Raw genomic sequence first — 14,193 nt, 5'->3', positions numbered from 1 at the left:
GTCATTTTCATAAACATTGGGTTGCCATGTTTCGACTATCCCTATCTCAGAAAAAGTTTATAACCGATTTGTATTTAATCATTGAAGCCAGCAAATGTTTTCTGTGACTGGTGTGGTTCTCAATTGCATTTACAGAAAATATGGGAATGAAGCTGCCATGATGCTATTTTTGGTTGTACATGCACAAAACAGTTTTTCTGGCCGTAAATATACAGGACCTAGTTGATAATACCTCCATTTAACATGATTTTAATTTGAGTCCTTTGTATGGTGAAAAAAAAAATTAAGATAGAATAATTAAGACCAAAAATAAACATATTGATATTATGTTACTACAATTGACATTTTTAAAAGTAAAAGAAAAAAAATGTTTTTGTATATTTATAATAAAGTGTAACAAACATTTAACTTTATAAAACAAATAAAAAATGAAATAAAGATGTCAAACGAGAAATCATGGTACATTTGCTGTTTAAACAGTAAAAACAAAACCAAATGAATCTAATTCCACGACTAAATATTCAACAATCCTCTGTTATCTGACATCTCCTTAATATTTGACACATTTTAACAGACTAAGTAAAAAAGTCTGAATTTAGCCATATTCAAATAACCACAAGGTACACCTGACACTGAAGAAAGGTGTGTTTGTTTCATACACAGTCTAAGTTTCTCTTCAATACAAGTTCTCCCTCCACAGTAATTTCAACTTTTTGCAACCTTGAACGTATATACTAATGCAACAGTTAACTTTTATTATACGAAGAACAAAAAATGTTGGTTTTCTATAAGCTGATAACATAATTAACAATAGTTTGTATATTTACAGTATTTTCAATCTTAATTTCAGCTAAAGCCATCATTACTACATACATGATTCATCCCTGACCTAGATAACAGTATTTTACCACTGCTTACTCCATGATATTTACCTTACATCCTTCACAAGAATCCACACCATAATGGAAGCCTGAGGATTCATCCCCACACACTTTACAATGGGGAGACTTGGCCCCATTTTTACTAAACATTGTAGTTGTTGGTACACTTGTACTTGAAGGAGGCATGGTTGACGTCGGTGACTGGCAAGAACTGATTGTCAGCGCAGACACTTGAGATGTACATGATAGAGGTTGCTGGTTGACATAAGATTGTGAGTCATTTCCTGTAGGGGTCAACTGGTCTGAAAGAGCAGTGTCAGGGGTCAAGTCACTGAAAATACAGAAAAAATAATCTGTAGTGAAAAATATGAAGAATATCGTCTTTATACAAAAACCCTTCGAAATTTAAGTGGAAAATGATTTAATGAGATTCAGTTCAAGATCAGGGGTCATGTTCCTGAATTAAGAAAATAGAGGATCACAGCAGCACATTTTCAACCATTCTAACTTTCCAATCACCCATGGATTTTGTGACTGATGATAATTTACTATTTATTTAGACAAACAAAAGCATTTACACCATACCATAGCTCGGAGGAGTGGTAGTTCAATAAACAAATTAAAAAAACAGAGGAAATCTTATGCCCTATACATGTACAAAGCTTTTATTATCTTATTTCACTTATTTATCAGTGTGAGATTAAAGAACAGTTGCAAGTTCAGAGAAGACACAACCAACAAGACAAAGTTACTTCATTAACAGTTAATATCCTCATTAAGTGTATATAATGGAAAACATATCACATTACAGCACAAACAACAAAAATGTTCAAGGGTAGCTGTTGGTTTTTCCTTGAATAAATGGTAATCACCTGATGAACTGTAATAGGCATTTGACTGGAGGAGAATTTTATCTTTCCATTATAAGAACAAGTAAACTGACTGATCTCTAACTCAATTGTCCAGTTAACTCTCTAAAGTAGTTATTCATGTTTTTGGAATTTTAATAAAGGAATTAAGACCCTGAACATCATAAATGCATGTGCTGTAATTTTGCAAGTAGAATAAACTTTGAAGCCAACTATTCATGATCCAGTAAAATTAGTTATGATCACAGAGCCACTGTACATGAATACACAGTAGATGTGCATCGCATCATGTTATTTTTACAGTACCTGCAACATGACAAAGAACATGCTGGTTGTATTATTTTACAAATCTTTAAATATCACTGTCATAAATGACAAGTGTAAAGTTATGGAAATGCTTGGCATTTAATTACCAAAAACACTATGAATACAGACTGGCAGGGTGACAGAAAAAAGGATGTTGTTGAATAAGAAATGCTGGTGTTAAAGACAGTTTAAAAAAAATAAACCAACAAAGAGACATAAAAAACATAAAGGCACATGATGTGTACTGAGAAGGGCTTTCAAAGTTTAAAACATTTCTTATTTAGACCTTTTAAATAATGATAATACCTGGATGCTTATGAAACCTCCTTGTCTACAAGTAAAATGCTGATGAGCATAATTTTTACATTGTACAAAGCAGAGTAGGAAACTGACTCAAATTCTAGCCCTCCCGAATACAATTTTTCAATGTACTTAATATATGGCTATATAGATTTTTGCTAAAATTAGCCAGCCCTCTCGGACTGGCAGGCAGGCTACTATTTCTAACTCTGGTACAAAACAACCAGAAGTAACTTAGACACTAATTCACTAAGATTCTAATCGGAAATAGGAGAATTTTTCGAAAATCAATCAGCCTCAACTAGAGAGAATGCCTATAGTTAGCAACACCTAATTTTAAGAAATATGTATATATGGAACTTTACTACATGGAAAAGATCCCTTTGAGCAAAATCTATATGGAACCTAGGAAATACCCAGATTACAACACTAATGGAGATTTTTTACAGATGGACCTATTAAAGATAAATGCAAAACCCTACAGTTTTTTTTATAGTGCAGTATTTTAGGTGGTCAAATTAACTAGAAAATATTTGAACTTGGTGATACCTCCATACCCCTTCCCAGAAACTATATAGGAAATTCCTAAATGTATGCAGATGGAAAAAAGCAAAAGAAGTGCATAATAACATCATTTTATAAAAGATAGTGTGAAAATTTCATCAAATTCTAATCAGTAGTTTTAGGAGAGTTGTTGAATAGAACTGGGGACAGAGGAATGGACGATATGACCACTATATACCTTCCATTTTGCAAGGGGGGGGGGATAATAAAAATGAAAAATTCCAAATACAACTGTCCAAACCTTTATTCTATAATGCTTGGATAAATTTATACCTATGAAGTTAAGCTATCAAAAAGACTGAAAATGAGAGTAAAAAGAATGAACAGAGTAAGAAAATTAAGAAATATGCAAATTTATTACGTTGTATAAAAACACCATATGACCCAAATTTTTAACAGTTCAATTGACAACCCCACAACAGGGGGGTCTTCATAATTCCCCAAACCCCAGCCTATAGTATGCATTCATCAAATGTCTCAAATAAGGAAAACATCATCTTTACTATTTTTAAGATCATATTTATATAACAAAAAAATATAAAAAAACAAAAAACAGTCATCATATGTAAAAGAAATGTTAGAAATGCCAGTACCCCATTCAATGCATACTATCCTTGACATAATATGACCTCACACTTCAAGAGTATAAGATCAATCAAAAAAATAACTCGTAGGTTAAGTTCCATTAAAAGCTATAGGGTGTTTATACATCACTATTCAATTATATATATGATTGTTGGGGTTTAACGCCCCGAGCAGCAATATTTCAGCTATATATTCAAGCGATCAATTACATATAAGACATTCCTATAACATCAAAAATAATGAACAAAATCTTATTATAACCAAAGAATAAAACATTAGTTATATCATTATCATTTATCAATTGTCAATGGATATTTGTAATTAGTGTTAAATTTTCTATCTCTGGCTACTGATGTGAAAGTACAAAAGTACATTTTTTATGTACAAGTATAAGCCTTTTCCTGTGACAAAGTTATGCTAGTCAGCAGAATAGTTCCAGTCAGGAATGTCTTTATGGTTAATACCCTTGGCAATACCCCTCCCCTTCCCCTACCAAAATCATGTGTACTTTATAATAGGTAATTCCTCTTGCCCCACACCTACATCCCATCTATGTCAGGGAAGCTACCATTTTTAATCAGTTAACCCCTAACAGTTTCTAACTGTTATCAATGTATTTCATTAATTATTTAATGAAGAATTTTTTTAATTATTTTTCTTACACATAAACTACATGTTACACATGTATAATATGAATGAAGCAGGTTTCTCTAATTATGTCATAGGAAAAACAGCAAAAAAATCCACACGAGTCGGGTCTTCGAATTTCAGGTTGATTAGGAAATACTCAAGTGTCATTAATAAAACCTGGAAAAAAATTTCGTCGAATATTTTAAAGAGATTGAATAACGTAAAACAAATATAGCATAAACTTTACATATGCTTAAAAATACAACAATTAGACACATACAAAACTTGCCATCTCGATAGAACTCCTCTCTCGATCATCCTAAACCAGCTTATGACAGTTTCAACATGATTACTACAAAACTAACACATGGTAAAGAGATGTTGCCACTACAGCTGTAGACTCTAAAGCCATTTGACAAGATACAAAATCAATACCAGCTGAAAGAGGAAAGAGCTCCATACAGACTGAGATATTTGTTCCATGTATAATATTGTGACATTATTGCCAATGTCATTAAGAGAGACTACTCTCAGGTTAACCAAGAAAAAATAACAAGGGGCTCCTTGGAGACTAAATTCTCACTGTATGTGTCATCTGATTACCAAATTGTGGAACAACTGGCGCAGCACTTTAAGAAGACTGCTGTAAAGGTTGGTCATATGTATAATTTTATTTATAGCTGGGTTTTAATCGAAAATTTTAGCTTGGTAGCCCATAGCCTTAGTTTTGATAGCCAATATGTATAATTCTTTACAATCTGTAGAAATTATACTAGCCCACAACCACAACAAATTTTAGGGGCCAATTGCAAATTTCAAACCCCACTTAAGTATGACTGCTTCAAGTGGAAAATTTGTAAGCTAAGTAAAACACATCAATTTGGAAGGCAGAGGTCATGGACCACTGAGAATAGGCTCTTTTTTTTCTAAAAAAATATGTATATAAGTACTAAGGAATTGCCCCTTACATTTTAAATTAACCAAATAAAAAAATAAAAACTTAAAATTGTTCTTAGATTAAAAAAAATTTCAAAAGCCCACTAACATCAATTGTTTGTATAGATCACCACATCCACAGTGTTCTAGGATTTTTCAAGATTTTAGGATAATATAAGAAAACTCTAAACAAAGTTTTACTTTCCAACACTTTAAGTTTGCTTTCAAAACATATCAAATCTTTAAAAAAATCATGCTTTCCACTTGCCAAAGGGAAAGTGGGGCATAATAAAAAAAACATTTTCCACACCAAAATTGCACTTGCCCCAAGTGACTGGAAAGTGGAATCCTGGAAAAGTTTCTACTTATATATGGTCAAACAGTATTTAAAACTAAATGAATTTCATCATAGACCTACTGCAAAACTTTCAGATGAATGCATATGAAACTACTAGAATTTGGTGTAGATCTGAATAGATTTTTCATAGATAATCACTAATTTCAAACACTGAAATGATGACAATTGTTGACAGAAAAAAGTGATGGCATGAACCAAAACACAGATATGTGAATTAAGTCTCAAATTGCAATATACTATGTGTACTACTGCTAGACAAATAGCTTAGCTATAACTTAGATCAATTATCATTAACTTAAGTTATACAGATCCAACCAAAAAAGAGGAAATATTAAAAATCGGCAGTAAAAATACAGCAAAAAAAAACTTATGGCCAATGCAGGAATAGAAACAGTATAATTCCACTCTTAAGCAGAAGAAAATAAGGTGTGAAATTAGTGGTGGTCCAAGGTAGGAGCCCCTTAATTTCTGACCAAGGACATTTGGAATTTCATTTGCCTAGGTCTTGGACCTTTTAAATACTTCTTTGATAGTTGATAAAGGAATTTTTGGTTTTTCAAGTACAGAACCTTTGGTTCTTGAAAGTAAATTTGATCTCTTGACCAGTTTTCACAAATAATGCTACACTGTGATAATTTTGTAATAAAATAATGATTTTGGAAGGGTATTTTCTTTGAATGCAAACCTAATTAAATGCTAAAATTTATAATCAAGCTACAAATATACAGTAGAAACAGCTTTACCTATTATATAAATAAGTTTCCCCCTGGGCAAGAGAAAAAAAAACTTGTCTCTACTTATCCTTTTTATTCCAGCCAAACCAAGTACGTTTTATCACATTTTTTTAAAAAAAGAAATGGTGCTAATTTATCATCTTTTAAGGACTATAGAAGTAATAAATTCATCCTGTAAGTGTCTATATTAAAAAATATAAAATAAATAAAATGATTTTCATCCACCAAAACTATTTTTCATCCAATATAACCTTAAAACAACATATTTTTACTGGCCTTACAAAATATTATTGAAGACTAAAACTATCATTACCAATGATTGACAATCACAAGTCCCATTTTTCTGTGAAAAACTCAAAGTAGAAATGTAAGACATATTTGATATATTGACACTCATCACTTTTTCTTAATTCCCTGATAAGGAAAGTATAGTCTGTTTCATCACTATTATAAAAAAAGTGGATTCCAGCAGTAATAAAAAAACTAAAATAAAACTAGTGAGGAAAGATGTTAACTTTTACATATATGGTTACAAAAGCTGTGTTTTAAAGTTTTTTAAGGTCGGCCATTTTTCACCCTTTTTAGCCCTATGAAAACTTTAACTTGGCTTAAATTTTCCTATCATATTTTGCTTTTGGTTTGTTAAGTCAGTATGATTTACACCAGAAATAATTTTATCAATATAAAGATAAGTCATTTTACAGAAATTGAAAATGTTTGTTTGTTTGTTGGGGTTTAATGTCCGAGAAATTGAAAATGAGAGTTGGTGATAAATTGTAGGATATCATTATTAGGGGTGACAAATTAAATACAAATGATAAAGAACAAAGCCATAGTAGAGAAAACTGACATAGAAAAATCTAGAAACATAACTACCGACAGTCAGAGGCAAGGATCAGGTGTACCGGAACGGTAGGCTTTTTCTGCTATTCAATTTCAGTTGCATTTGTCATGACAAGGTTCTTTTAGTCACAAAATAAATATTTTCTTAAAGCCTTAAATTTGTAAACATTTATATTCAGCGTTTTACATCAATCTCATGTAAACATCAAAGTTTTGTATCAGTCTTGTATTACATATTCCTAAGCGGGTGTATGTCAAAACATGGAGGCTAAAAATATATTGCACTTCCTTTTTGCCTTTTCCTGTTTTGTTTCTTGGCAAATGGCTATCATTTTTCATCAAAAGTACAGTGTAAATATCAAGCTATGACACAATAAACTTGATTTTGAGGAAAAACAGTATATTCATGAAAAATAATGCTTCAGAAAAGGGGTCTATTTTATGAACTCAAAATAAAAGTGAAAGTAGAAAAAGTCTATTTTTAGTTTGACCTGTCCTGGTGTACCAAAGTTCGTGCCTTTATTTTCTAAAATGGACCTAAAAATTATTTTTGACATTTCTTTAATTGAAAAACATGGTTAAAAGTTAGATTGAAACTCCTTGTGTATTTTTAAAAAAATCACGAAAATTTAAGGTTTACTATAGAAGCCTAAGGGGCAAAGAATACAAGACTGAGACCGTAACTTCGATTGATTTTATTCTGTTTCAAATGAAAGCTTGATAGGCTTTCGTGAAATTGAATATGATACAAACATATGATGAATTTCAAGAGTTATGCCCCTCACCCATGGTTTACCTCCTTAAAACCACTATAGAAAAGGGAGGTTTGGCTTTACATGATTTAACTTGCCATTTTCCTTTAAAATGACTGTGCCAAGTAATGGACATAATGGTTTATTTTATATATATGGCTAATCATTAAGTTTTATAGTTCATTTACAATTTATCTTCCTTTCCAATATGACTTTTGAGTTCAGTAATTTTGTAATTATCTTACTCTACTAAAGACAAAATGACAAATAAATGACTTTTCATACATGGATTTTAAAAAATCTTATAAGGAAGCTTATTTACTTTAAATCACATGCACTGTGCAGTTATATCATCAAATTTTCTTTTAAATTTCTTACAAAACACTATCTTATTTCATTGACAAGAGCAAAAATTCATATAAATTTCATTATTTCCAATAAACAATTTTCTGTACAACAGAATAACCCTACTATTCAAGAACAGTATTGCTAACAAGTATTTATAAACCTCAAAGGCTCAAGTAAAAATATATCAGGAAACTATACCAGGCGCGGATCCAACGACTGGCATACAGGGCATACGCCCCCCTTTAAATCAGTAAGAAAAAAATTTTCTCCGCAATTTTTTTTCCCATTATCTTTTTTGCCTTGCTTTGCACAGCATTTAATTCAATCAACCCCCCCCCCCCCCCCAACTCAAATCCTGGATCGGCCCCTGTATACCATATTTAATTCACTCAGAATGAAATGCCGACAAACCAAGATCACCTACATCAAAATGTCAGTGAAAAAATTCCTTGCTAAAACTGACAAAAGATTTTCAAATATACCATTCCATACTACTAATGTATACTTCCCTATGTAAAACCCTATTTAAAAGTTGTCAGTCTAGTCCATCTGACCATGACCTTGCATTTGAAAGTACCCTTAAATATAAGCACTTCTTGAATTATTCTAAATCTAAATATTTTTTTTTGGCTACAGACTCTAAATGCATTTATTTTACATCTTAAAATTATGTTATAGCATAACACAGCAACCTTGACTTTTAACCAATAACCTTCAAGATTAAAACGATGTCAAAATAAATATTTTTCCTGGTTAGTAAGGGTTAACTTACTGAGGAATAAAATATGGCTTTAAAATTTCTCTTTTTTTAATGCTTAATGCAACTTGCTAATCAACTATCAAGTAATGCACACAAACTTGAAAGTTTCATAGTATACATTTAACTTGATTATTATTACTTACAATTTCATCAAATTTAAATGCATCCTTAAAATGATTTCAAGGAATCTTAGTACATAGTTATAAGCACCTGCAAAATTTAGGATTTTCCTCAGGAAAACCCTAACTGGTGGATCTTTTGATAAAAAGGTCATCTTACTTAACAGTTCATAGAGCAAGCAAAGAAAATATATTATTCATAATTTAAATCAATACTAAAAAATTTTATGTAATAACTTTTTAACTTCTAAATACAATTAATAGCCTCTTGGGTTTCGATGCATCAAATCATATGATATTTAAGATTCATACCAATGACTAAACAAAATGTAAAAGATTTTATAAACGCAAAATTCTTAGATTTAAATAATCGTACTCGAAAATATAAAATGAGAGATATTTTGACATAAAAAAAGACACATATGTAAATATTAATTATCCCGTACAGTAAAACCTGTCTTTACCAAACTCTGAATGAATTGAGTGCCATTGAATTGGCATACATTTTTATTAAATCCCTTTCTATCAATGTCAATATGTTATGAACCTCAGTCAACCAAACACCTGTCTAAAAAGATCATAACCTCTAGTCCTAAAATATTCTGTTTAGACAAGTTTTATTATACTCAAAAATAAAATCATGCCAGACTCAATGAAAAAAAGCAAAAATTTCCAGGATCATGAGTTGATAAAATGCTTCATGAAGCACAGTAAGATATGCCTGCAGAGGTCAAACCCTGAACAGATAGGACAAAAGTGAACACAAATTACAAGCTTGATTAAGCTCTGAATTTTGATTGCTATAAAATATTTGACACAAAATATAGAAAAATCAAAATAAAAAAGCCCCCAAATAATTCAACAAATTTTCTTAAAAATTGCTTGAAGTGTTGCAATTTTGGGAAATTCCCCCTTTTATATGTATAAAATTCAAACACCTGAAATCAGAGCCAGAAATTTATAACAATTGAAAAAATAGCTAAAATGAATAGTAATAAACTCGTGAAAATTAAAGAATCACAACTCTAAAATAATAAAAAAAAATTGACAGTGAGCCTGCATCAACATATACAGAGTTTGTTTTTGCATTAAAAAAATGTATGTATCCCTTCAAATCCGAAGTTCAAAGAGGTATAAATCCCACAAAATTCAGTTGATCATAAATTCCTGGAACAAGGTATTATTTGAATTTGCAATGTCAGACACATAGACAGACTGGACAAAAACAATAAGTATCTCCATCAAATGGGGGGAGACATAATTGACAATTCGTTAAAGTTTCTTTGTATTGCTGCATGGATATTTGAGTTACAGCTCAAAAACAGAAAATCACACCATTTTTTATATTCATAGTCTCAAAGACAAAAAATGAGAAATTTATAATAATTGAAAGGGAATCCATATAAATAGAAAAACCAGTTCACCAAAGTTTAACAGAAATTGGTGGTAGCGTTTTTGAGTAATTGTGCAAAGTGTAAGGATGGGCGAACAGGCACAGGCATATAAAAAAAATCCTGTCTAGAATAACCGTTATACAAAACCTGACCATTATCTTTAAGTTAATTGTACTTAATTGTGCTTAACTGGGTATAACCTGGCAGATTCTTTATGCAACTGAGTTCAGAATCTTTAAATCAAGCAACATAAACAACTGCCATACTAACAAACCTGACATTACCACAGCCATACTAACAAACCTGACATTACCACAGCCATACTAACAAACCTGACATTACCACAGCCATACTAACAAACCTGACATTACCACTGCCATACTATCAAACCTGACATTACCACTGCCATACTAACAAACCTGACATTACAACTGCCATACTATCAAACCTGACATTACCACAGCCATACTAACAAACCTGACATTACCACAGCATTACCACTGCCATACTAACAAACCTGACATTACCACTGCCATACTAACAAACCTGACTTTACCACAGCCATACTAACAAACCTGACATTACCACAGCATTACCACTGCCATACTAACAAACCTGACATTACCACTGCCATACTAACAAACCTGACATTACCACAGCCATACTAACAAACCTGACATTACCACAGCCATACTAACAAACCTGACATTACCACTGCCATACTAACAAACCTGACATTACCACAGCCATACTAACAAACCTGACATTACCACTGCTGAAAGAGGGAAGCAACCTTTAATATCCATTTCCAAAAAACTAAGAAGAGCTCATTGAGTTACAAAATAGTTTGTTGAAAAAAAATATGTTCATCTAGAAAACACTATAAGACATCAACTGTTAGCATAGATATATCAAGGGAACAAAATTCAAAAGGAAAATACAAAAAATCCAAGTCTGACAGCAGTAATTTATTTCATTGAAAATCACAAGATTTTTGTCATCTTAGAGTCTTTAAAGATTATATATAAAAATTCACATTCAATTCTATGGCTTAAATAATTCTTTTCTGATATAACCAAGTCTATGGTTTTAAAAAGTGATCTGTGCTTGATGACAAAAGTTTTCTTTAGACACTGGATAAATATGGCTAGACTATATTGTAAATGGCAAAAATGACTAGTCGTAAGAAAACATAGCAATAAGACAAAACAGTCTAAGAAAAATCTTCTGATAAAAATGTCCAGGTCAACATTTGAAGATTAATCTGTACAACATAAAAGAACCAAAAATGTACACACAGAAAAAGGAGCCAACCTTTAAGTTTAACTAAAAGCATGAAGTTACACTTGTTGTCATGCTAAGTATACCCCACTTCTACAGGAAGTTGATAATGGACAGTAACCAAATTTACTTACGATGCATGCCCTATCAATATAAATCCACTATCAATCAATTCATTGCGAGCAGAGATTATCGTGACAAAAATTTTCTTACTGTCATTCCACCATGCTTGCAATATTGCCCCATCTATATAAAGCCACACCAAATTCAAAATCAATCCATCCATTGATACTTGTGATGGTATTTGGAGGACAGGTGGAAAATGTGATTCCAGTATACCACACACTGCTTAAATGGGGGTATAATCACTTCACAACCACAATGCCAAAAACATTAGAAAATGAAGTAATCACTGACTAAAATCTAAGATTACTACTATCATCCGAATAAGTATTCAACCTCTAGTAAATTACATAAGGTAGAATAAACCTGTATGTTAAAATTTTTGAGAATCAACTTAAGACTTGAAGGGCTTTGAACTTCCATCCATTCTCATTATAGTTTCATATAACTACTTTTAGTTTTATGAATATAAGTAGCCACAAATCACTGAATTCTGTTCGTTTTCCTCTCAAAGCTTTGGTGAGATATAACACAGTTGCCTTCACTCTTGCCTGGATCCACCCTGATAAGGAATTGCATGTATTACACACGTTCTACAATATTCCCTAATGACAATTGTGTAGTTATATGAATTCTGAACAGCACAGATTAATTTAAAGATAATGAAACTTTTTCTGTGTTTTTCAACTGCAGTGTAGTCAATGAGAATGTTAAATATATACTTCTGGGAGGAATTTTCTTTTGTTCTATTTCAAGCCCTACCTAGCAAAAATGTATTTCAAGCATGTTCGTGAAACTTGGAAGGGTCAATTCTAGCCAGAGTACAAACTTGGCTTATGGTCAATCTATACATCTTTATATAAAGATGTTTGGAAAATCCATCACTAACATTTATATCACAAATCTCAATACAGTATTTTTGTCAAGAAAGAATAATCAAAGTGCTGTTTGCACTGAGGGTCTTTGATTCTTGCAGCACAAACAAAATTTCAAAGATTACAAGATGTAAAATAAAACTAAAATCATACATTTGAAATTTCCCATATTATTTAGAACTGTTTTTTCTAATATGTATCAATTGAATGTCAATCAACACTTCTGATTTCTTAAGTAAAAACCGCAACCAATAGTTAAAACAGTATCCAACTTCACACACATTTACACATTTTGTTCCGTTTCATCTTTTTCGAATTTTTTAAACCTGTACAAATTGTGATTTGCAATCAAATGCAAAAGTATTTTAACATAGTATTATCCTTCACTGTAATTATACTCAACAGAACTTATTTCAACTTAAGAAAATAATTTCCTTGATCAATATAAGATTTTCAAAACTAGACACATTTTATCAATTTGAATTCCCCCCCCCCCAATTTTAATTGGTTTGAACCAATTAAAATTCACTTCATGTTTATTAATCATAAAATATTGATGATAGGATGGAGATTTTGATCGATAATTGTATTCAGTGGAACATGCTTAGCACATTTAATGCTTTTTGACACATTACAGCAAGAAGTTCATTCCCTTAATGCTAATTTACTACTTAACATCAAAAAAGGAGTGCCTCATATCTTCAGTTCATTTAAGACTAGATCTTAATTTTATTTGCAGAAATAATTGAATATTATTGAGCTGAATAATTGTCAGAAAGATATTTACAGGTTATAAAAGATGTATTGAATGATATAAAAGCAATTACATTTGGACTTTATTTTCGTGTAGTGTCCAGAAACAATAGAGAAGTTCCAGACATGAACCAGCAACATAATGTATTTTGATAAATCAAAAACTCCCAAAATACCCAGTCAACTGATAAATGAAACTTCATTGAGAAACTCTTATTTTTCTCAATGAAAAGTTTGATTGCCACTAGAACTGTACAATTTTTTTTAATGCAACTAAAACTGTACAATTTCAGCCCTTTATAACTAAGTCCTCCGAAATCAATGATGTCCTTCCTATGGAAGCTTGGTATAAACAATAATAGTCCTCACTAGGACTAATACCCCCATATAAGCATGGGTGGTGCACTACATCCATAACCAGTGTCCAGTTTCATAGAAAACTCAAATAGAGATTTTCTCAAATATTCCTTCAACTTAAATTCTGATCGATCAGATCACTTGAAATTGAAGATTTGAGGAAAAACTCTGGACGTGAGGAAATTCTCAATCTAAGAATTTTTTTTATGAAACCCAGGCCAGATCTACTACTATATTTATCAAAACAGAATTCTGATAATATACTTATCTCCATGAAGTGATCTAACATTCGATAAAGTTTCATGAAAATGCAGCAAGTGCTGTAAGAGTAATCAAGGGAACCAAGACTCTAGCAGAAATCAAAAGAATGTAATTTAGGGACAAAGACTAGACATGGAAAACAGACAAACACAACAAAGAACATA

General features: G+C 31.4%; 1 protein-coding gene across 1 annotated transcript in view; it reads right to left on the bottom strand.

Annotated features, from left to right (window-relative positions):
- The window catches only part of LOC148627948 (nuclear receptor ROR-beta-like), a 70,280-nt gene that overhangs the window by 43,207 nt on the left and 12,880 nt on the right, over positions 1-14,193 (bottom strand). Inside the window, exon 4 of the mRNA XM_088582028.1 lies at positions 933-1,212. Within this exon, the coding sequence (XP_088438154.1) occupies positions 933-1,212 (280 nt within the window). The remainder of the gene's footprint in view (positions 1-932; positions 1,213-14,193) is intronic.

Source organism: Perna viridis, chromosome 1 (genome assembly GCF_037379345.1).
Source record: "Perna viridis isolate PV_CMFRI_1.1 ecotype Kerala chromosome 1, ASM3737934v1, whole genome shotgun sequence".
In the NCBI taxonomy this organism is placed as follows: domain Eukaryota; kingdom Metazoa; phylum Mollusca; class Bivalvia; order Mytilida; family Mytilidae; genus Perna; species Perna viridis.
Note: the sequence above shows the minus strand (reverse complement) of the source record. Positions and strands in the feature narration are given on the sequence as shown.